Source organism: Drosophila kikkawai, chromosome 3R (assembly GCF_030179895.1).
Source record: "Drosophila kikkawai strain 14028-0561.14 chromosome 3R, DkikHiC1v2, whole genome shotgun sequence".
Classification (NCBI taxonomy): Eukaryota; Metazoa; Arthropoda; class Insecta; order Diptera; family Drosophilidae; genus Drosophila; species Drosophila kikkawai.
Genome location: NC_091731.1, coordinates 16,460,230 through 16,482,018, shown reverse-complemented (window position 1 = coordinate 16,482,018; position 21,789 = coordinate 16,460,230). Strand labels below are relative to the sequence as shown.

The window sequence follows — 21,789 nt, the reverse complement described above, 5'->3', positions numbered from 1 at the left end:
AAATCTCCACTGCTTAAGATTTTTTACGAGCAAGGCCACATTTCTACCTGGCAACACTGTTTTTCGTTTTCAACGCAAGTTAAGAATCCGCTTCTGCTCAACTGTACCGCGGTTATTTGGCAAATTTTCCGCAAATTACGACAGAAAACACCGGAAAAGCAAGCAGAATGTCGAGCGTGCCCAAGCGAGCCAAGCTGGACGGAGCCCCCGCCGATGGCATCACATCCGCCGGCAACAACGAGGAGGAGTCGGAGGCGCTGGAGCAGATCGATGCGGTGCAGAATGAGATCGACGCAATGAACGAGAAGGCCAGCGAGGAGATCCTTAAGGTGGAGCAGAAGTACAATAAACTGCGCAAACCCTGCTATGAGAGGCGCAGCGAGCTGGTCAAGAAGATCTCCAACTTCTGGGTCACTTCGGTAAGTTCCTGCGAGCATGATTTGCATTTGTGCAGGAATTCCCAGTACGCGGTTTGGGGATAAAGCAGCGCGCCAACGATGCAACTTGGCGGGGCCTGAAAATGTAATTGATTTTGTCTCCAAAGCACACGTACAAGAAATTTTCTCTATTCGAGGAATTTTTTTCTTGTTCATATTTCACTGCAAAGCCGCCGGCATCCCGCCTCCCCGCTTTTTCCCCGTGAGAACGTGTAATAGTTATCGATAGCCGTCTGGATGGCCGCTCGGGAAATACACAAATTTTCCGAGCTGCTGCAGCTCAAACGCGGCAAAGAAATATAAATATGTGTATGTATTTTCCGCACGTGTGAAAAAATCTCCATAAATTCAAGTACTTACTTCTCCTGGAAGCCGTAAAAAACGTGCACCTTTGTTATCGATTGGCATGCAAAACGCGTCTCCACATCCCCGTGCTAATCCGACTCCCGTTTTTTGCAGTTCATCAACCACCCGCAAGTGTCCGGTATCCTAGACGAAGAGGAGGAGGAATGCCTGCACTCACTAAAGAAACTGGAGGTGGAGGAGTTCGAGGACATAAAATCGGGTTACCGCATCAACTTCCACTTCGATGAAAATCCTTATTTCGAGAACAAGGTACTCACCAAGGAGTTCCACTTGAATTCCGCGGGTATGTACACCAGGAGCGCCGTGCCAAGAATATTACTCACCCTCATGTATTTCTCTTTTGCGATGCAGCAGCGGCTTCCGAGAACGGGGAATGGCCCGCGTCCACTAGCACGCCAATCAAGTGGAAGGAGGGCAAGAACCTGCTCAAACAGCTGCTGACGAAGCCCTATGGCAACAAGAAGAAGCGGAACTCAGAATACAAGACCTTCTTTGACTGGTTCTCGGATAACACCGATCCCGTCAACGACGAGATCGCAGAACTGATAAAGGACGACCTTTGGCCAAATCCACTGCAGTATTATCTGGTACCTGATATTGAGGTGGAGCCCGAGGATGAGGAGGATAACGATGACAATGAGGAGGAGGGATTCGATGACGAGGACGGTGAGGATGGCGAGGGCGAGGAAGAAGAAGACGGAGAGGATGAGGGTAAGAGACCGCACATAGTTCTCCTTAAAAACGTTTGTTAGCAGCGTATTTGTTTTCCAGATGACAAGTAAACTACGATGATGCATACAATTTAAATTCGATCCCAACCGAAAGCCCCAAGTGTTTGCAAGCCACCCGCAACTATAGTTTCCCGTGTGGTTTTACCGACTTCACATATTCGCAACCATTTCAGACAGTTTAGATTTTTAAGTAAACGAGTTTTTGAACTATAAATAAAAAAGACGTGAATCCGAATCTCCAAAATAATTGTTTTGAATGTACCAAATTCATTTGGTCAAGCGTTTTTAAGCCATCTTGCCAAATAAATATTTCTCAAAATATTTAAAATAAAAATAGATTTTAGCATTAATCGATAGGTTTTTGACCAGCCCTGGCCGATACTTATCGCAATGGCTGAAAGCAGCCCTCGTACTGCTATCGAAGTGTAACGGAACCCTGGTCACAGCTGCGATTTTTAGCTGAAAAATTCTCGGGATAAACGATGGCCTCCGTTAACAAATTGGCAATTTTGGTAGGTTTCAAGGGAATCCATCGATTAATAGTAGATTCTCCTCAGTGAAATGAATCCCTTTCGTGTACTGTGCGTAAGAACAGCGCGAGGACAGACGGACATTGCATACTCCATTATCTAACGCGCTTTTCTTGGTTATGTAATTTTTGGCCACTGTAACCCACAAGCCAATGACCGTTTTGGTTTATTGAGCCCAAGAATGTACTAATGAAGTGATTGTTTGCCACTCCCGCAGAGCCGCACCCTTAGCTCCGCCGCCGCCTCAGCTCCGGTTAAGCCCCCAGTGCAGGTGTTCGGCTTGGAGGGTCGCTATGCCACCGCCTTGTATTCGGCCGCCTCGAAACTGAGCCAGTTGGACCAAGTGGAGAAGGACCTGACTGCTCTGCAAGCCACCATCAAGGGCGACAAGAAGCTGCGCGAGTATGTGACCAGCCCGATCATCAACAAGAAGGTCATGGCCACCGCCCTGAAGGAGGCTTCGGAAAAGCTGCGTTTCGCTCCGGCCACCGCCAATCTGCTGGGTCTGCTGGCCGACAACGGACGCTTGAAGAAGCTGGACACCGTTATCAATGCCTACAAGACCATCATGGCCGCTCATCGCGGTGAGGTCGTTTGCGAGGTTGTGTCCGCCAAACCCTTGGATGCCTCCCAAAGCAAGCAGCTGGAGGGTGCCCTCAAGGTAGCTACTCTAGATTTAAAAAAATGTTTGTGACTCCATTTTACGACTTCTTTGCTTATTTTCCAGTCCTTCCTGAAGGGCAACCAGTCGCTGAAGATCACCTCCCGCGTGGACCCCAGCATCATTGGTGGCCTGATCGTTTCCATTGGCGACAAGTACGTCGACATGAGCATTGCCAGCAAGGTAAAGCTGTACACCGATGTCATTCAGTCAGCCGCCTAGACCCGTAAGGATTAGCTCTTGATATTTAGATGCGTCAAACTAAAAGTTTGGAATTGGAATTCAAGCGGTAATTGCGAATAAACCACTCCTCAAAACCCTAAAACAAACAATTGAAAAGTATATTGCTATTTTTTATTAGCGCTTTTAGCCGGCTCTTGGCACTGCAATTCTGCCATCCTTGCCTGGATGGTCTGCTGCAGCACAATATGTTGCTGCAACAGATTCTCCAGCTCATTGATGCGTGACCTCTGCAGTTCCAGAACTTTGTTGTAGTTGGCTGCCCCTGGTGAATTGATCCAGTTGTCACCAAATTGCCCGGGTTGAATCCCATGGTCTGTACACCGCTTAATGCTTTTACTTTCCGACTGTTGCAGCTTACTTTGGTTCTGGTTTGAATTCATTCCTTCCAAGAACTGTTGTTCACTCCGACTCTCCCCCTGGGGACTTTTGTCTTCGGGGCTGCAAACATCCAAGCGACCCTCTTCAAGAACCAGGACATTGGCTTCGTCCTCGTCATCCTGTTTACCATTGGCATTGGATTGATCTGAGGTGGCAGCCCGACACACTCGGTAGCTGGGCTTGTCGACTTCCGGGAAAATGGCTCGTTCGTTGCAATCTGCCAGGTCAGACTCCTGTACGCAGATCTCTGGGTTAGGGTTATCATATTTATTTTGGCGGGAGCCGTTCATTAGGAGCACATTGACGGCATAGATGGAATATTCTTTTTCCCCTCCGCCATATCCAAAGCTAGACATATTCATGCCGTATTTCGACGCTAAACTAGATGATCGCTGGCTGGAACGATAAGTTCTAATGGAAGAGAGGCCCTTAGAACTTATGGTCCTGTCGCAAGTGCGTCCCGTTGAGATTGAGCTGGCTTTTAGCTGCGTGCTAGGGCGAGGACTCGCGACCGCTGAAGAAGCCTTACGTTTTAAAGTGTGCTGGGAACATTGCGACTCCTGATCCCTCAACTGGCAGTTGAAGCATGCCTGGCAGCACTTGTTCCTCACATCCGGCATTCTTTCCCGGTGACTATCATTTGTCGTTGTACTTGGAGCAGTGCTGGTGGTAGTTGAGCTATGCGAATCATCTTTTTTCTGATTCTGCTTTTGACTATAAGCGTAACAGGAGAGTCGATCACAGGATCTGGGTTTCTGGGTGTTATTTTGCGCTCTTTGATTACTGTTGGAATAGCGCTGCTGCTGCGGCTTGTTCACAGAATTCACAGAGGGCGCAGGACTTGAGCGGGGCCGCGTCAAAGGACACGTGGATTCGTTCGGCGCAGCCTTGAAGCTCTTCAGCATTGGACAGTTGACACAGGCGCAAAGTTTCGGAAGAATTGACTGGTTCCGTCGCGGCTCATTGCCGTCGGTTGGCCCAGTTGCTTGTTGACGTGAATAGTTCTTCCGCATTTGGGAATACAGATTTCCCTGAATCATGGCTCCGCGACATCGGTCGAGTCCAATGTTGTAGATGCTTTTCATTTGCATCCCAACGTTTGGTTTCTTATTGGTGATATAGGGACAACATCCTTGTGGTGTAGATGGCGGACACCGCCGATCCGTTTCCACATGGTTCCACTTGACGCTAGGACGCTGGTATTGCTCTGATATCTGGTCGCTTGCACGTCTCGGTGGACAAACTGCGTCAGACTTTCCCCCTAGATCCGAGCTGCATTTATGGTTCCTGTTTAAGTGCATAGCACAAACACAGCCGTGCTGGTACAAGGATTCCGTGTCCACAGCGAACTTGCCGAGGTTAGCCAGATTTTGCCATCGTCGCGCCTCCGCCATGTCGCGCGGATATACACATTGTTTGCCTGGCTCCTGGCCACAGATAATGCAACGACGATGCATTTTCAAAAACGGACACCAACTACATAAGCGGTCGAATTTTGAATTTGATTTTTCAAACACTTTACAATATAAATAACATTTTTCGAAATGGTTTCTATGTACATATATTAGAGCCCTTTTTATTAGGCCGCGATATTTAATACCATTTATAAAAAAATATGTTTATAAAATCAAATTATTTAGTGTTCCATACTTTTAGGAGGGTTGATGAATTAACGGTACATATTATAAATTCTTATTGGTATTTTTTTGTGGTTTCTTGTTGCCCCAACTGGGATATCTTGGCGATTCCCATTCAGGGTCATACTAGGGGTGAAGCGCAACTGTGTTTACTCGGTTTAGTTTAAAAATAGTAAATGCAACGAACTTTTTAATCTTGGCAGCTGAACAATAAGTTTGGCAAACGAAACTTTCGGCATGAGCCCCACCATTTCGGCTGCCACGGATCGTGGCGACCGAGAGAAGGTTTTGGCCATGCTGGTCCTGGGACTAGGCAGCCTTTTGTCAGGCATGTTGCCTGCTTTTATTTCGGAGCGGAATCGTCAGAGGTTTCCTTTGACCACCTCCATACTCCTTTGCTATGGAGCTGGAATCCTTCTGGCCACGGCGTTGGTTCACATTCTGCCAGAGGTGAGTTTTTCGGCTGGATTTAGGGAATTTGTGTAACCAGAGATACTGATATCTGATACTGCAACAGGTGCGCGAGCAAATGGACTCGAAATTCGCTGAGGTAGCCATGTGCGGCGGCTTCTTCGTAATCTACTTCATCGACGAGTTTATCCACTACTTCTTTGGTGAGGCCATTCAGCACACTCATTCGCATCCCGAACCCGTGCCGGAGCCTGAACCTATTAGGCAGAGCAATGGCTATGGCGCAGTGGGTGAGCGGGCACCCTTGCTATCAGCGGAGCCAACGTCACATACATCCCACTCGCAGTAGGTCGCCGATTGTCGTTCATTACCCATTCCCCAATTGATTGCTTTATGTTTTGCTTTCGATCAGCGTTCATGACCAAGATCACCCGTACAGCGCATCCGGATGTGATGACGCCAGCGTTGAGGACGCCAATGCCCGCATATGCCACACCAGTCACACGGAGCCCTGTGTCCAATCGATGACAGGCACTTTGGGCCTTTTTGTGGCCCTGTCTCTGCACTCCGCCATCGAAGGGCTGGCGATTGGGGTCCAGAACTCATCCACTAAGGTCGGTCGGTGCCTTGACATGGTTACTCTCTAGACATAAAGTGCGCGCAATCTAGAGCAAATATTGAAGCAGAGCAACGCGCTGGCTTAGTCTAATAACATAGATAACCGGAATCGGCTTTGTCTCGTTTTAGGTTCTATTTCTGCTTGGGGCCGTTGCTTGCCACAAGTTCGTGATGGGCTTCTGTTTGGGTCTGGAGTTCCGATCCAATCCGCGGACTAGTTTTCGCGCCCAGTTAGTCGGCATCTCAGTGTTCGCAGTGGGCGCTGTCATGGGAATCGGCCTTGGCATGCTTATCGTGGATGTGCCCGCTGCTTGGTCCACTAAAACGCTGCCTGTTATCCAAGCGCTGGCGGGCGGCACTCTCTTTTACGTCACCGTCTGTGAAGTGATACCGCGGGAGAAGGCGCGCTGGCACTCTAATCAAACGCGGCGCTGGGCGGGATTTGCCCAGTTTGCGACTGTCGTGGCCGGATTTGCGACCATGTGCATTATAAACTTTTATCTATCTGGTACTTGACATACAATTTTCGACTTTTTTCTTTGCTAATGACCTGCCACGCTTCCAGATGACGAGTAGGAAGGAGTTTTTATCGATGGGATTCTTGCGCTGTGACCGATTGTTGTGCCTCTGTATTTTTAGGATGTGTGATGGGTGTGCTTTAATGGATTTGGCAGCTGTTAAGTGTTCAATGTTAGGATAAGACCACCATTCTTGTGTATTTTTAACGAATCTTGATTTAGCATAATGTATTATAATCTGTCGATAAAGATATACAATAAGTAAAAACCATTCAATTCATACAATAGTCTTTAGTCTAAACTTATATTTTTAGCTTTTTCCAGTGTATTTGTAATTGATTTCTTCTTTTGTTTTATATATAATAAATCTTACAAGCTACGGGTCGGTAATCAAAAAATGGGGCTTCTTCTTTGTTATGTTTTGTTTAATGTCACTAATTACAATCGTAAAACATCATCAGTTACTTAATAATCCGCGTTTATTTTACTCTTTGTTTTAAACCAATTAAAACAACATCCATATAACTACATACATCTACTAAAATGTATGTATCGGTATATATGTATACTAAATATGCATATATGTATTTATAAGGTGTTTTCCTAATTGTGAAATGTTGGTTGCTTGCTCCTCTGTTGGTGGTGTGTTGCTTGGGGGTGAACTAAACTGACACTCATAAATAGCGCAAGGCTGAGTGGAATTGGTCTCTAATCATTCATTCAAGTTACGAACATAAATGGGATGGAAAGGGGCATTGGATTTACAATTACGTGAGATGTGCAGATTAGATCTTATACACTTAGGCCTGTGCATATGGGTATCTTATCTTCAACTCAATTCTCGTTAACAATTTAATTTACAATAGAAACCGAAAATTCGTGCCGCGCTGACTGGTCTGCGTCTGCCGAACTTAGAACATAAATAAATCTAGTAATTATAGCTCCTCCTTCGCTGCCGCACTAACACCATTCTCATCCTCCTCCTCCTCGTCGTCCCCCCACTCGCTAATGAGACTCTTGACCTTTTCCGCTTCACTCGCTCCTCCAGCGGCAGACGCCGCTCCTTCAGTTTCCGCTACTGTCGTAGAAACTAGTGCCGCCTTGTCTGTGCTTGCTACTTCATCGCATTTGTTTGGCTTATCTTCCACGATCTCCTTTTTGTCCGACGCCTTGGAACCTTCTTCGTTCTTGGCAACCTTTTTTTGATGTTTCGGTTCCTCACTTTCAGCTGGATGATCGGCAGCAGGCTCATGATCTTCTTCTTTTGTAGCTCTTGCTGTAGGAGCGGACACCTCTGTCGTTGCTGTCTGCTCAGAGTGGGCCTCATTCTTTTCCTCATCCTCCTCCTCCTGATGGGGCTTTTCGGACTCTGCTATCAACTCCTCTAGAAGTTCTTTGCGTATATTCTCCGCCTCCATGTGAACATCAACTTCGCCTTCGGTGGCAGCTGCAGCTTCGCTTGATTCTGCCTCAGCAACCTCTGCCTCAGGTTCGGGGTCTACTGTGGTCGGATCCTCCTTGATAAATTCCTCTTCCTCGGCATCCAACTCGGCCTCTTTCTTTATCCTGACTACGGCAGACTCTGGACTCTTATCTTTTTTGGTCTCTTGGACATCGACTTCCATTTGCTCGGGCTGACTATTTATGCCAGCGGCCGAATCTACCGCTTCATCGCCAGCTTCCTCGTTAGTCTTTGTCGCAGATGAATCTTCAGGTCCCTTGTGAAGGGACTTAAGGGCCAAGTCAATGTCGTCTTCTTCGTCCTCGTGGATTTGACCACCGGTTGTTGGTTCTGACTGCTTCGCGGCAAGTTCTCCTTCTAGCTCTGCTGTAGCGGGCCTGTTATTATCGGCTTCTTCATCGTTCTCATCCTCGGTCCAATCACCCGTTAGCTCCTTAAGCTTTTCGCTAATGTCATCGCGAGACTTTTCCGATTTTGGCTGTAAATTGGAGATATTTACCCAGTACATTTTAAGATGTGGAGATGACCCAACTTACCTCCTTATTGCTCTGCTCCTCGGACTCGGCAATTAAGTTTTCGGCCCATTCCAGATTATCCATGGACTCCTTGCTCTCATCGGCGACACTCTTCTTGCTACTCTCCACAGAGTCGGCGGCAGCCAGCTCACTGTAAATTTGGCTGTCGTCGTACTCTTCCTCAGTGCCAGCCATGGATTTGGCATCAGTCTCCTGCTTAGCGGTCTCTGCTTCTGGCTCACTGAGCACCATCACAACACCGCCGGCGGCGGCACCGGCTTGTTGCTGATTGAGCTGCGATAGGATTTCCTTGCGCTGCTCGTCCGTAAGCTCAACCTCATTGCCGTCAGCTCCCACAAATTTCACCTCTTGCTGCTGCACCTGATCTTGTTCCTGCTCCAACTGCTCCTGCAGCTGCTGTTGGTCGGCGGCTTGCTGCACTGCAATGGCACTAGTGGTTGGCGGTAGACTGATGTCCGAAAGGATGCGTACTTTGCCGGTCTGCTCCGGTTCTTGTTCCTCCTCGCCTTCATCCTCCTCGTCCTGTGAGCCAAGGAACTCCTCATCGGTCTCATCAATAATGCCATCTTCTAGGGCCTGCTCCTTGTGGTAGCTCTTCATGTGTCTGTACAATTGAAGCTCCTGCTCGAATACCTTGTTGCAATATATGCACTGCTGCTTATTGTCATCCGTGTGCGCCTCATTAATGTGTGCCTCCAGCTCGCTCTTTGTCAGATACGACTGGTTGCACAATGCGCATTCGGCGAAGGTGTACAGCAGCGATTTGACCTGATGCTCTGTGTACATGTGGAAGTGCAGTTCCCGATTGTTGCTCGACCGCCAACCGCAGTGTTCGCAGAGCGCAGGATCGATGGTCTCCTTGTGCGTATTGATTAGATGGCGTCGGAAGCCTCGATACGACGGAATGCTGATGGGACGTCCATTGACACCGCATCTCAGACAAAGCCATGGACCTAGTAGCAAAACAGTAATGATTAGTTTAAAAACACAGGAAACATACAAGGTGTTCATCCTTTATTGAACATCACTTACCAGTGGTATTCTCCGCTCCTTGGGCAATTAAGGCGTGCATTGTCTTGCTGTCGATGCGTCGCTTCTGTTGTGAGCCTGCATTTCCAGCTTGGTTCGGCGCTGCTGCCTGGGAGCCGCCTGAAGACTGCGTGTTTGTATTCGTTTTCTGCTGAGAACTCGCGGCCTTCTGCTGGGCAGTGATCAGAGGCGTCGTCTTGTCTGCCTTAAATGACACATGCAGCTTCTTATGCGGCGATGTTGATGACGATGGTGGATTCGAGCCGGTTTGCACCGGGGATCCACGTTTAACTTGCGCTGGAGACTTCTCAGCGGGTGTGGCTGGTGTATTGGGCATTATCTTCAGCTTGATGTTCTTGTGACCCTTGACTATATGCGGATACTGGCGGAGCACTTCAGCAATGATCTTGGTGTGATTCAGCTTGGCATTTGAAGAATCCTTCACAATTATCGTGGGCGTCTGGCTGGGTGAGTCCTGCTTTAGGATTATTGTGGTGGAGCCGTGCTCCAGCTGAGTCTGTGTGCCCTGCGGTGATGCTGTCAACTGCTGCTGTTTGGACGTAGAGGGCTGAGGTGGCATATCGTCGTCGTCATCGTCCCCTGCATGGACATCGTCGTAAAGCATGCCGCTGTCATACTCGGGGTCGTGATCTCCAAACTCTGCAGCTATTTGTTTGCGCATCCGTTGTTGTTCTGCAAACTCCTTGACCTCCTCCAAACTAGGCTTCTTCGAGGGCGGCGATAGCAGGCTGGTCTGTGCCGGTCGCTTGTTGTTATTGTATCCCTTGCGGAGCTGCTCGAATGGAGAGGTCTCCTGCTTAACGATGGTGTTGACGCTTCGAATCATGGAGTTGCCTATGGGCCCCCGCTGAGTGTTGGGTCGCAGAGGGGTTGTTCCCACATTGGTCATCCCACGGCCCTGTGGCGATGTTCCCATAACACGCTGCTGTGGAGTTCCCGAATTGGTCTGTCCAACGACGCGTCGGCGGATGCCCTTTGGACTGGGCGGCTACAAAAAGACACACAAATTTGTGTAAGTAACTGATGGCAAGTACAGAAAATGTTTGACTCACCCTTTGTTGGCGATTCACGTTCTCCATGGTCCGCCGATGTGCCTCAAGAAGCTTCAGCAGAACGGTCATATTCATTTCCTTGGCGGTGCGCAACAGCTTGCCGTACATCTTCAACTCGAACTCCAGCGTGCCTGTGTACATAAAGTTGACGATGGGCACCACAACGTCCGCCTGGAACTCATTGGGCATGATGAGGGCATCGTCGACGATCTCGCACGTCTGCTCCAGCACATTGAAGTAGTCCGTGCAGGCGCTGAGCACCAGGCGGTGCACCTTTAGCTGTGAGTTGTCGCGAAACTGGAGCGTCAGATCGCAGTAGTCCGTCTTGTTGAAGAAGTTCTGCAGCTTCTGCAGGAAGAAGACGCCCCAGTTGTCCACCTTTACCGATTTCACTTCACCCATCTCGCCGATGCTGATGTCCTGTATCCTGTGGCCTTGGCAAGTACTTGTTTTCTTTTGCGCGCCCTCCCCGTTGTTTTGCTTGCTCTGGCTTGGTGGCGCAACTGTACTCCGCAGGGGTGAGGAGCGCCGGAGTTAGGGGGCGGGAAATGCGAATTAGGACACGCCGCAGGCAACAAGGAGAGACCGGGAAAGAAGTAAAACAAGAACAATTAGAATTAGTGAATTTCGGGACGTTACATTTAAATGCACAGCGCGTCAATTGATTTTCGGTTATTTTTCCTTGCGGCCACGGCGCGCAATGCAGCTCACATATATCGATATACGCGTGTGTGTGCCCGAGTTGCTAGCGTATGTGTGGGTGCGTTGTGCGCGTCGCCAGGCTTTCTTTTATTATTCCATCTCCACAGCTAATCGTCAGCTAGTCCAGAATGATTCTAGGTCAACTTCGTTGTCCAAGCATCACTTGGTTTGCTGCATCTTCTGCGCTTTTTTTGGCGCCTCCCCACTTCACACAACAACGCGTTTTTGGAGGCTCACAGTTGCCTACACCGCCTCGGTTTCTGGTTATCTTCGCGATAATCACATTTAAGTGTTACGTATCGGGAGTTTACACGTTTAATACGTACATTTATTCGTATTGCACTCTATTTTTGCCGGAAAAAAATTTATTTAATTCCTTCTCCAGTTCAGGCAGCCATGTTCTTTTCCAATCATCGTTTGCGTGACAGGGTTGTGTGGAGGGTTATCGATAGGCAAGCGATTGCGGCTTTGCCGCCGACATGACGCTGTTAAGGTGACGCACGGCTGGAAACCGTTAAACTCTGATTTGAAATTTGAAACTTGTCTAAAAGTTAAAAATAAGGCTTGTACAAGCAATGCCCGTTGAATAGGATAGAATAAAGGAATTTTATATTAATACAATTTGGAATGCGTTTTATAAACAGTTATTTGGAATATTAATTTTTGGGCCTGGGATATTTTCGTACCAAAATAAAAGTATACTTTGGCTTGCGTTATTAAGGTAGTAACCACGACACTTTCTTAAATAACCTTGTGAAATGTATATATTTTACTCTTGATGTTTTCCATTTCTTAAATAAATGACGTCACAAATCCACGAATTCAATTTCATTGCGCCACCTTTTAATGCAAACAAAATAACGAAAATAACGGGTTGGCAGCTCTGTCACCACGAGATTCTGAAAAACAACAAGTTGTATATTTTAGTTTTAAATCGAAATGAGTGGCCGGAATAGAGGCAAAGGGAAGAGAGGCGGAGGTCCCTACCGCAATGTCAAGTCGAATCACAATTGCGCCCGTAGCTTCGCCCAGCAAGCCAACGAACTGGCTGGTAGCAGCGAAGGCGACAGCTCGGATTCGGACTCCTCTGGAGCAGGTGGCCGGGATGATCTCGGCCAACCGCCGGAGTTTGCAGTGGCTATGTGGGACCTTAACCATTGCGATCCCAAGAAGTGCTCGGGCAGAAAGTTGGCTCGCTTGGGACTGATCTCAAATCTCCGCCTGGGACAAAAGTTTGCCGGTCTCGTCCTGTCTCCCGTTGGTCAGCTATGCGTCAGTCCGCTGGATCGGGATATTGTGGCCTCCTCTGGCGTGGCCGTCATCGATTGTTCGTGGGCCAAGCTGGACGAAACGCCATTTAGCAGGATGCGTAGCCCTCATCCGCGCCTGCTGCCATTCCTCGTGGCCGCCAATCCCATAAACTACGGCAAACCATGCAAACTCAGCTGCGTGGAGGCCATCGCTGCGACACTGTACATCTGTGGCTTCACAGATGAGGCGCGTTGGTTCCTGGGAAAATTCTCCTGGGGCCACGCTTTCATCGAGCTCAACGAAAAGCTCCTCAACGCATACGCGACGTGCAAGAGCAGCGACGAGATTCTCAAGGTGCAAAACGAGTATCTTGAAAGAGAGCAGCAGGAGCGGGATAAGCCCCGAGATCTGCGCGACTTTTATCCCACCAGCAGCAGTAGCAGCGAGGCGGAAAGTGAAGAAAGCGATGCTGACGAGGCGGAGGCTAAAGCCAAGGGCTAATTTTTACAAGGTGCTGACATTTTATTAGCATTACATTTAGCTTATTACAAAACTTGTTAGTGCGTTTTTTAATTTACAAACCAGTTGTGAAGAGCAACTAAAGAATTATTGCAAACTGTTTGGATGAAATATTCACTTCCTAGTCTTTCCATCAAGTCAAAGGGAGAGAGAGAGAGATGTTTGATTGTCTGAGGGCCAACGACTACTGTGAATTTCGCACGTATTCGGGGTCCACGTTGATGAAGTTGCTCATGCTGAAGTACATGGCGCTATTCTTTACCAGGAACTTCAGGAAGTCCTGTAGGTGTAGAATCAGGTTTTGCATGGACTGCTGGTCCAACGCCGAGTAACTGAGCATGGAGCCCAGGCGCACAAAAAGCCGCAACAAGTGGAAGGAGCCATACAGCTCTGACAGCGGAGTGTCTGGATGCTTTTGCATCACATCAGAGTACTGGGCGCGCTCGAATTTATACAGCAACTGGGAGCCGAGCATGACATTAAAATACTCCACAATGCCATCCAGAACATCGTTAATGGCCACCTCCTTGCTGGCACTGGTCGACTTCACCGACTTCTTGTGCGCCAAATACTGTTCTGCGATCTGCTGCACTGTCACCTTGGCCGGTAGCTCCAATAGTTTGTGCTCCCGCACCACCGCATACCAGTCGTCGGTCAGATAGTGCTTTAGCTCGTCGGGTATCTTGATCTTTACCTCTACCTTTGCGGCGTAGGCTTCCTCGCTTTCCACACACGTTGCGGACTCCGCAGTAGGTGTGGATGGTGTGGTGGGTGCCGGCGCCGGCTTTTCCGCTGCAACATCGCTGCCTGTCAGCGACGGCCGCTGTTCGCTCATTCGCTTCTTTTTCGGCGCCACCGGTGTGGCTGCCTCGTCCTCTGTGATCTCCGCCGTCGTGTTGGCATCTTCCTTTTTGTCAACTGGCGTGCCGGGCGTAGCTACGACAGCTGCAGATTGTGTGGATTTTCGATTGGCCCGACTGGTGGAGGTGGTGGTGACGGCACTATTGCTGGTCGTGTTGGAGGTGCTACCGGCATCCGACTTGGTCGTCGGCCCCGCACTGGTCGTTGGTGTGCTACTGGCGGTCGTTTGCAATGTGTTGCTGTCCTTGGAGGGTGTGGAGGCACGAGATTCGTTCCGTATCTGCTCCATTTTCTTTGCCTTGGCGCTGCCTTTTATTGGGAAATGGATTTTATTAGTGGTTTGACTACAACCGCGAGGAGAACGCACCTTTCTTATTGTCCTTCTTTGAGGGGGCGCTTTGGCTCGCCAGTAGCTCCTGGCGGCGCTTGACATTGTCCTCGTTGTACTTCAGCACTCGGGTTTCGGGCACCCACTCGTCCCAGCTGAAATCAAAAGGATATTCATGCAGAGCGGTTTCTTTTTTACAAATCCCTCGCATACTTTTTGCTCCAGCCTGCGTAGTGGATGTAGTACTCTACCGGCGTCGCATCAGGCTTTGTTTTCAGCACCTTCGCCTCGTAAATGAGCGGGCCGTGGAAGCACAGCACCCGTTCACCTGGAAGGCGGGAGAATTGGTTAGAGGAACTTATGTATAGCCCGAGGGGGTCTCACCATCCGCAAACAGCGTGTTTGCATCGGATGTTCCTGTGCTCCAGTTTTCCACTTTTGCGGGTTTTACTTCTCCCATTTTATTTTGGAAAATAGAAAATATTAGAGATCAGTGTGACCGTGGTGGTAGCAGAGCAATAAGGCCAACGGTTGGGAACCAAAAAATACCGTATATCCTATCAGTATTATTTGTGCTATCGGGCTTAGTTTTATAATTCTTTTGTTTTGGTTGTTTTTATTTTGATTTCCTAGCTTTATAAAAACCCTGTTAATAAAACTATCATTTAGGTTTAAAAAACAATTTTCATATATTTATTTAAGACTATATATACAACAAACAGTCTGCTTTCAGCAAGTCCTCAACATGAATAACATTTCCTAGGGACGAATTATTTGCTTCCTGGGGAAAAAATTGCGAAGACAGGGTGCAAAATGGTTCCAGAATAACGTAATAGTTAATGTTTTGCCGCCGTCGCCAGACCCTCCTCCTCCCAGGGGCGCGGACCACGCTTGTTTTCCCAATTATCGATGTCCACGGCTTTCACCTTATCGTACTCCGTTTCCAGCGTCACCTCCTGCCGTTTCTTCATGTTTACACCGTACTTTTTCATCTCCTCCGGGGTCACCGGCTGTTTCTTGGAGTACTGATACCTGCAAAACGTGCAAGTTCGGGGTTACAGCATGGATTTCCGGTGATTTCTGAATGCTAACCTGAGGTTCGAGAACTGCTGCAGGCCAAAAGAGCCGGCGACCATCATAACCAGGAAGGGAATCCCATATCGAAACGATTTTCGTTTACTGTAATGGTTTAATTTTTCGGCGAAAGACATAACTATTAGAGATGTCAAAACATTGATGTCACTTCGATACCAACGATGATTTTAAAAAAGTCGATAGATCTTTTATGTTTTTTAAAAATGAAAATACCAAATAAAACAAAACGTGAGTTATTTAGTTTTTCTCCAAACGGTCACATTGCAATATACACTGTAAAAATTATTTAAGCTTTGCTTAAAATTTTAAGCAAAAAATTGGAGACATTGATAAAAAAAGTACATCTTTTCTGAAAAGCATTTAAAAACGAAAATATTTTCATCTACTTTGGGATGCGGCCATTTTGTGTTTTTTTTAAATTTCGGTTTAAATTTTATGAAAATCCGACGACTTACATATGATATAATTATCATAGGATCAATCGGCTGATGTAGAGAATAATTTAAAGCAGAAAATGTAAAACTGTAACTGTAAACCTGTAAAAATACAAACCAAGTACTTTTGACCTTCACCTCTATTAAACAATTTAAATAACGAATCATCATTCATTCATATATTTTAAAATGTAAATTACCAACACGATTTTCGGAATATAAGAAACCCAAGACGAAACGCCGAAGCTAATTTTCTCCAACAGAACTCTTATTATAGTTTTTGTTAATATCTTCCAATACGAGTCAAAAGATTGCGTATTTAAAAATGCAAAATTTGTTCTATTTTAAAATTCGTTTCATTTTGTTGCCTACTTATCGATACCTTTTCCATGGATTTCGAAACCATAAGATCCTAATCATTTTGTCCCAAAATCTTTACAAAAGCTTACACCAAATTTAATCGGAAACATTTATAATTAATTTTTTATTTTAGTTCACATTTGTTTACAATTCCTTAAAATTAAGCTTCACCACTTTTGTTCATGTCAATCACTTTCTGCAGCTGTTCCCAAGCATGAAAATAGCGCTGTCCTTGAATGCGAATGCGAATCAAGAGGTTTGTGCGCCCTGCCAAGTGCGAGAATAATCGGAATCTCTAAACAACAATTGTTTTCCGGCGCTCGTCTAATTTATATATTTACATGCGGTTTGGCGATAAGTTCAAGGTCTCGAGTGTCTCTTTAATTCTCAAATAATTGACACTGACAATGTTGATGAGCGCCAAAACGCTGTTCACAAGCACACCACACATGACATTCGATCCCAGCTCACCTTGGCCACTTTTGCAAACTTTGGGAAGGCAAGTAGCTGCAGCTTGCAGCGAGGATTTCCTTTTGGCACCAGAAAGCTCCCCAACCAGAACCAGTTCTCGCATTCGCTTCATTCACAAGGAGCCGGCGCCAATTGAGTCATCAATAGCATAGCCCACACCCCCCAAAAACACTCCTAGATGCCGGCTGCGTACTCCAGCAGTCCACAGATTATATTTCATTATTCGTGGCACCCTACCCGCTGTTCACTGAGCATTCATTTGCAAATTTAAATTATTTCAAAGACAAAATCACCTCGCGTGATATGTGTAACAAAAGACTTAGGAGATTTTAATATAAATAAATTTTAATATGAAATTGTTCAAATTTTCGGCAATCAATAGTATGGATTTACTATTGATTGCCAAAAATTTGAACAATTTCACAATGGTTTTAAGTCATCAATTATTTTGACTGGGCAACACTTATTCGAAAAATTTTAGTTAAGAATATTCAAAGGATTCGCTGAAAAATGGGCGATGCTTGGAGTTACCTTGAAATTGTGTTTAAAAATTTCATTAATAACCATTTTCTGAGATTTTAACTTACTTAAAATGTATTTACAAAGAAATGTTTAAAGGAGAAAATTCCAATATCTTTCTTATCTGTAGGTTTGATTTTTAACATTTTTTGTTTAAAAAAAAACTAATCTGTTTAATATCTCGAAACTTTATTATCTATAAGGAAGCTTTTTATTTTTATCACCTTGATACTTTTTGAACCAAAGGTAACCTCTTTAATTTAAATACAATTTAAAGTATAATAAAATGTTTTAATAATATTGAGATATTTTTTCAATATTATGATATTTTCGCTCTTGATAAACCTAATATTAATATTCGACTTTGAGTAATCGACTCTACTTGTTTTCGACTTTTGTAAGTCGTCTATGCCCCTAGGTCACGTTGCACTTTTCCATGCTATTTTTGCCAAATATGGTTTCGATTTTTCCAGCAAGATTTCGTGCACTTGACTGAGCTAAGTTGAGAAATACATACAGCTGTGTTCACTGAAATAGCAGTGCGACAGAGGAACAACTTCAAAACGTTTTTTTGTACATATTCCTTTTTGCAAGCTGATCTATTGCACATTGTTTTTGTAAAATGGAACATAAAGATAAGAATCGAGAAAAAATTCCGTTAGATTTGCTCTATTTTTATGTTTTATTGATATTTTTTCACATATGCAGCTCGTTTTGGCCGATCACTGAAATAGCAGTATTTAATTTTCTTTCGCAAAAAGTGCCGAAATTTCTTTTAATTTTGTAAAAAATGAGTTTAATTACGGTCGTTATTATAGTTTATACTATAATACACCTTTACAACGCAAAAAAAATTATTTTCGTGGGCGCAGGACCTCACTGCTCCATGAGAGAAAGGTATTAGATTACTTAGCCTAGAAAGAAGGGCAAAACATGTAAAGAGACTCCAAATCTTTCAGATTGTTATTTTAGAATAGTTTATAAATCATAAAATATGAACCGAACCCAAAAAAACCGAGGTACGATTCGCAAAACCACAGTTGTACAGGCTCGACGCGTACTTCGCTTCAGCAAAGCTCGTCCTTTTGCATCCTCTAGGGATATATGAGCGGGAATTGGCATGGGAATCAGTCATGGGACCATTCGCCGGGGACTTATTGAATAAATTTTAGATTCGCGAAGTCCATGGAAAATGTCACTGCTTGGTTACAGGCATATCAAGGCCAGATCCGAGTTCGCCAATAGTCACTTGAACTGCCACTATTCAAATGGCGTAATATCCTTTGGACAAATGACTCCAAACTGGTTTTATTTGGTGGAATAGGACAAGACAATATGTCCGTCGACCTCCAAATACAAAGTACCACCCAAACCATACGCTGAAGACAGTAAAACATGGTGGCCTAAAAATCATGGTTTGGGTATACTTTTCATACAACGTTTTAGGTCCCGTATATATGATCTGTCGGATCAAAGACCATTATGTTTATGTCGAAATATTAAAAACTGTCTTGCAGACGTATCCTGATGAAAATATGCCATTAATTTGGACATTTCAGCAGGACAGTGACCCTAATCATACCAGCAAGGTGGCCAAGGAGTGGGTTCTTAATGAAAAAGTGGATGCACTGTCATGGCCTGCACAGTACCCGGATATTATTCCGATCGAAAACTTATGGGGGACATCAAGGGCTACGTATTAAAGAAGTTTCCGACTTCTAAGCCGCAGCTTTGGCGATTTGTGCAGGAGGAATGAGACCATAATCCCCTCAAGCGTTGCTAAGACTTGGTGGACTCCATGCCACCCAGGTATGAGGCTGTGATAGCTTCGAAAGGCTATTTAACAAAATATTAGATCATAGTTAATTAGAATTTAAGAAGAAATAGGTTTCTTATACGATATTTTTAAATTTATGAAGAATTTTAGTTTTTCACTGCTATTTCAATGAACGGCATAATATAGACCTTTTTTGTTGTTATTAGCTATATCTTCTAAAGGGTTTATGTTACCTAAATTAAATGATTGTGGTATTGTTAATAATTAAATATACTAAGCTTTTATGAAAAAAAAATTTATGAAAATAGTGTTTGTAACAGGATTTTCCGATCTTAAACGTGCAGGTCGTGGGGCACTGCTATTTCCGTGAACACAGCTGTATGTACATATGTACATACATACATTGATACATACATAGGTATGTATACTTGTACCTATTATTTGGAATTATGAAAACTTTTGGTTTTCCATAACTAACACATGTTAGCAGCTTCGTTGACCATGATTTTGTTTTCTTATTTAGCAAGTTGCTTTGACGTTTTCGCTGTTTTTACAATATTTTTCAACTTTTCTCAAGGGCCTTTCTCATGAATCCTCCTTTTCGTGAGTATAAAAAATATATATTGATCTAGTTTACTTTTTCACAATTTTTTTGTTTTGAATGAAAACAATTACGTCATTATGTGGGTGTTTGCTATATTTAATTATAAACTTTTTCAGCGCCTCGGTGCTGCCAAAAAAAAAAAAAAAAACATAATTTCTCCAAGACCGACGACAAACAAGAAAAAGGAGGAGTACGTTTTCTTATATCAATTTAGCTGATATTTATAGGTGGGTTGGTTGCAATCAAAAGACTATTAGGCGATATTTTATATAAAGACGTAATTATAGCAAATTTAGTTACTTTTAATATTTAAATGCTTATATCAACTTTCTTACGTTTTTGAAAATAATGATATTGATTTGTTTTAAGACACTTGTTATAACATTTCACAAATGGGACAACTTTAGATTTAATTTAATTTAAATAGATTTATTTAATTTTGACTACTAATCCATATTGATTTGCCTACATTTTATAAATATAATATGCGAAATCTTTTGTTTTATTTATACATCTAAATATTTGACAAGTGATTTTTCATTTTTTTAGCAAAGTAATATAATACCAAGTATGTAATTAAATTACTGAAATATTTATTATTCAGAATTGAATTGAACTATTCTATTGTTATTTGTAGATAATATTCAGAATCCAATCATTCAGAAAATCTTTACAAGTTCCACAATTTATCTGAAATCATTTTATAAAATATGTAGCGAATATCAAGAAGAAAAGTGAGCGTGACCAAGTGGTCGAAAAAGAATCTACAAGGCTAAAGATTCATTTATATGTACGTTTCTTGAGATTGGATCTGATTTTGAGGAAATTGCATTCAAAAGATTTTCACGTCTTGAATTCTTACGATGAATCATTGATGCGTTTCTTTCCGAGACAGTTACAAAAATCGTATACCTTCATCTGAGACATAAATGATTGCCAAGCAAAATGTTTTCCGTTCAGAGACATGACGTTGAAAAATCTATAGAAATCGCATAGGATATATACGTGTAGAACAAAAAAATAATAATCCGTAGACCTATGGTGTGAAATACACACATATACCTAAGTGAAACAAGATTTTTTTGGCATATCAATAACTGAAAATTAAAAATAGAAGCGGAGAACATCAGAAAGCAAAACAAAAAGATCCACGAACACACACACTCGCAAGGGAAAGAGAAATGGTTGGATTTGTGTTGGAAATATATTTTGCAATCGGCAAAATACTGGGTGAGAAAAGCTTTTCAAAATACGGGGAAATATTCAAAAATAGGCAGAAAGAAAAATGTTCGATTCCAAAGGCCTGAGCACCTATACACATGCACCCACAGCGAACAGGTGAAAGCCCCAAAAATCCGCTCGGGAGAAAGGATTGTGCGGAGAGCGAAGAAATGGCGCAGGCGCCGGCTTTTCTTGTGCTTGTGTTAGGTGATCGTAAATCACCCGAAGAGGTTCGGCCCTCACACAGACACGGCCCGAGCGTCAGCCGAAGTCAAATGGAGGCTCTCTCGGGCAAGGTAAATATATTGGATATTGTGGGGTGGCATTTTCAGCTACACTGACAGAAATGACGATTGGAAATAGTTACGATTAAGTGCTAAAATATTTTTTTCATTTAGTTTACTTAGCTACAAATAGATTTATAAATATGTATGTATATCTGGTACAAGTTTAAAAAAATAAATTGTATAGATTTGTTTGTCAATTTACAATTAATTTTCCTTAATATATTGTATATATTCTTAATCAGCATCACAGTCGATTTGATTAAACCATGTCTAGCAAAGAAAAAAATGTTAAATGGTTTAATTATTTACCCTTAAAGTACATTTTCTGCATACCAATTCATTATCCAATCGAGATTCTCTCGATTCAGTTATAGTTCCAAAAATGTCGTGGACGATTTAATGTCTTTTACTAAATTACTCAATGAAAATGTCCCCAAATTGTTTAAAATTTTATTAAATATTTATATAAATAAAATCTAAATTCAGTATGCAAATTTATTAAGCCTTTATATGTTTGCTAAAAATAACTACCTCTATCTATCGCATTATTGCCCAGAATTATTAATCTAAAATTCGGCATATAAATAATATATGCTTTGATATTTTACCTTCTACCACGAATATAATACGTTTGATGTATAAACGTAATTGTAATTTAAATTTAAAATAATTATCTTAAAAATGAACAAAATTACATTTAAGAGTTAATACATTTTAAAGTGGTATTAAT

The 21,789-nt window shown here is 43.8% G+C and overlaps 8 protein-coding genes across 10 annotated transcripts; 4 read left to right on the top strand and 4 right to left on the bottom strand.

Moving 5' to 3' along the window:
* The first annotated feature begins 33 nt into the window (after nt 1-33).
* On the top strand, nt 34-1,769 carry Set (NAP domain-containing protein SET). Of its 2 annotated transcripts, none has more exons than XM_017180264.3 (4): nt 34-419; nt 897-1,086; nt 1,158-1,514; nt 1,575-1,769. In XM_017180264.3, exons 1-4 carry the CDS (start codon nt 168-170, stop codon nt 1,583-1,585), a joined length of 810 nt encoding a protein of 269 aa, XP_017035753.1. In that variant the 5' UTR covers nt 34-167; the 3' UTR covers nt 1,586-1,769. The 2 variants fall into 2 exon arrangements, with proteins under 2 accessions (XP_017035753.1, XP_017035752.1); XM_017180263.3 differs by having other exon boundaries at nt 38-419; nt 1,155-1,514.
* A 123-nt stretch (nt 1,770-1,892) lies between these two features.
* ATPsynO (ATP synthase subunit O, mitochondrial) lies at nt 1,893-3,057 on the top strand. Its single transcript, XM_017180265.2, has 3 exons — nt 1,893-2,046; nt 2,282-2,725; nt 2,792-3,057. The coding sequence occupies exons 1-3, from the start codon at nt 2,017-2,019 to the stop codon at nt 2,945-2,947; spliced, it is 630 nt and encodes a 209-aa protein (XP_017035754.1). The 5' UTR covers nt 1,893-2,016; the 3' UTR covers nt 2,948-3,057.
* An 8-nt stretch (nt 3,058-3,065) lies between these two features.
* LOC108084173 (uncharacterized) lies at nt 3,066-4,886 on the bottom strand. Its single transcript, XM_017180261.3, has one exon. The coding sequence runs from the start codon at nt 4,801-4,803 to the stop codon at nt 3,073-3,075; it is 1,731 nt and encodes a 576-aa protein (XP_017035750.1). The 5' UTR covers nt 4,804-4,886; the 3' UTR covers nt 3,066-3,072.
* A 206-nt stretch (nt 4,887-5,092) lies between these two features.
* On the top strand, nt 5,093-6,731 carry Zip88E (Zinc/iron regulated transporter-related protein 88E). The gene is made up of 5 exons (XM_017180262.3): nt 5,093-5,433; nt 5,501-5,739; nt 5,807-6,008; nt 6,142-6,520; nt 6,578-6,731. The coding sequence occupies exons 1-5, from the start codon at nt 5,221-5,223 to the stop codon at nt 6,586-6,588; spliced, it is 1,044 nt and encodes a 347-aa protein (XP_017035751.1). The 5' UTR covers nt 5,093-5,220; the 3' UTR covers nt 6,589-6,731.
* A 260-nt stretch (nt 6,732-6,991) lies between these two features.
* Cp190 (centrosome-associated zinc finger protein CP190) lies at nt 6,992-11,808 on the bottom strand. 2 transcript variants are annotated; one of them, XM_017180257.3, is made up of 5 exons: nt 11,659-11,808; nt 10,631-11,133; nt 9,561-10,566; nt 8,529-9,481; nt 6,992-8,470 (listed from the first exon to the last, which is right to left on the bottom strand). In XM_017180257.3, exons 2-5 carry the CDS (start codon nt 11,030-11,032, stop codon nt 7,466-7,468), a joined length of 3,366 nt encoding a protein of 1,121 aa, XP_017035746.1. In that variant the 5' UTR covers nt 11,033-11,133; nt 11,659-11,808; the 3' UTR covers nt 6,992-7,465. The 2 variants fall into 2 exon arrangements, with proteins under 2 accessions (XP_017035746.1, XP_017035747.1); XM_017180258.3 differs by lacking the exon at nt 11,659-11,808 and adding an exon at nt 11,342-11,602.
* A 387-nt stretch (nt 11,809-12,195) lies between these two features.
* Nucleotides 12,196-13,088, top strand: LOC108084296 (18S rRNA aminocarboxypropyltransferase). Its single transcript, XM_017180459.2, has one exon. The coding sequence runs from the start codon at nt 12,272-12,274 to the stop codon at nt 13,082-13,084; it is 813 nt and encodes a 270-aa protein (XP_017035948.1). The 5' UTR covers nt 12,196-12,271; the 3' UTR covers nt 13,085-13,088.
* Nucleotides 13,082-14,819, bottom strand: MRG15 (MORF-related gene 15). The gene is made up of 4 exons (XM_017180458.2): nt 14,676-14,819; nt 14,505-14,619; nt 14,331-14,446; nt 13,082-14,272 (listed from the first exon to the last, which is right to left on the bottom strand). The coding sequence occupies exons 1-4, from the start codon at nt 14,749-14,751 to the stop codon at nt 13,287-13,289; spliced, it is 1,293 nt and encodes a 430-aa protein (XP_017035947.1). The 5' UTR covers nt 14,752-14,819; the 3' UTR covers nt 13,082-13,286.
* A 136-nt stretch (nt 14,820-14,955) lies between these two features.
* l(3)neo43 (cytochrome c oxidase assembly protein COX16 homolog l(3)neo43) lies at nt 14,956-15,542 on the bottom strand. Its single transcript, XM_017180125.3, has 2 exons — nt 15,384-15,542; nt 14,956-15,323 (listed from the first exon to the last, which is right to left on the bottom strand). Exons 1-2 carry the CDS (start codon nt 15,500-15,502, stop codon nt 15,128-15,130), a joined length of 315 nt encoding a protein of 104 aa, XP_017035614.1. The 5' UTR covers nt 15,503-15,542; the 3' UTR covers nt 14,956-15,127.
* Between the last annotated feature and the right edge of the window lie 6,247 nt (nt 15,543-21,789).

Bases quoted from the DNA above. Each gene is read 5' to 3' on its own strand.
- Set (XM_017180263.3), top strand. From the start codon at position 168: ATGTCGAGCGTGCCCAAGCGAGCCAAGCTGGACGGAGCCCCCGCCGAT. The intron at 420-896 runs GTAAGTTCCTGC...CGTTTTTTGCAG, and splicing joins CCAACTTCTGGGTCACTTCG to TTCATCAACCACCCGCAAGT. The intron at 1,087-1,154 runs GTATGTACACCA...TTTGCGATGCAG, and splicing joins GTTCCACTTGAATTCCGCGG to CAGCGGCTTCCGAGAACGGG.
- ATPsynO (XM_017180265.2), top strand. From the start codon at position 2,017: ATGGCCTCCGTTAACAAATTGGCAATTTTG. The intron at 2,047-2,281 runs GTAGGTTTCAAG...CCACTCCCGCAG, and splicing joins TTAACAAATTGGCAATTTTG to AGCCGCACCCTTAGCTCCGC. The intron at 2,726-2,791 runs GTAGCTACTCTA...CTTATTTTCCAG, and splicing joins AGCTGGAGGGTGCCCTCAAG to TCCTTCCTGAAGGGCAACCA.
- LOC108084173 (XM_017180261.3), bottom strand. From the start codon at position 4,803: ATGCATCGTCGTTGCATTATCTGTGGCCAGGAGCCAGGCAAACAATGT.
- Zip88E (XM_017180262.3), top strand. From the start codon at position 5,221: ATGAGCCCCACCATTTCGGCTGCCACGGATCGTGGCGACCGAGAGAAG. The intron at 5,434-5,500 runs GTGAGTTTTTCG...ATACTGCAACAG, and splicing joins TGGTTCACATTCTGCCAGAG to GTGCGCGAGCAAATGGACTC. The intron at 5,740-5,806 runs GTAGGTCGCCGA...GCTTTCGATCAG, and splicing joins TCACATACATCCCACTCGCA to CGTTCATGACCAAGATCACC.
- Cp190 (XM_017180257.3), bottom strand. From the start codon at position 11,032: ATGGGTGAAGTGAAATCGGTAAAGGTGGACAACTGGGGCGTCTTCTTC. The intron at 10,567-10,630 runs GTGAGTCAAACA...GTCTTTTTGTAG, and splicing joins ACGTGAATCGCCAACAAAGG to CCGCCCAGTCCAAAGGGCAT. The intron at 9,482-9,560 runs GTAAGTGATGTT...TTTTGCTACTAG, and splicing joins AGGAGCGGAGAATACCACTG to GTCCATGGCTTTGTCTGAGA.
- LOC108084296 (XM_017180459.2), top strand. From the start codon at position 12,272: ATGAGTGGCCGGAATAGAGGCAAAGGGAAGAGAGGCGGAGGTCCCTAC.
- MRG15 (XM_017180458.2), bottom strand. From the start codon at position 14,751: ATGGGAGAAGTAAAACCCGCAAAAGTGGAAAACTGGAGCACAGGAACA. The intron at 14,620-14,675 runs GTGAGACCCCCT...CCCGCCTTCCAG, and splicing joins AAACACGCTGTTTGCGGATG to GTGAACGGGTGCTGTGCTTC. The intron at 14,447-14,504 runs GTATGCGAGGGA...TTTTGATTTCAG, and splicing joins TACGCAGGCTGGAGCAAAAA to CTGGGACGAGTGGGTGCCCG.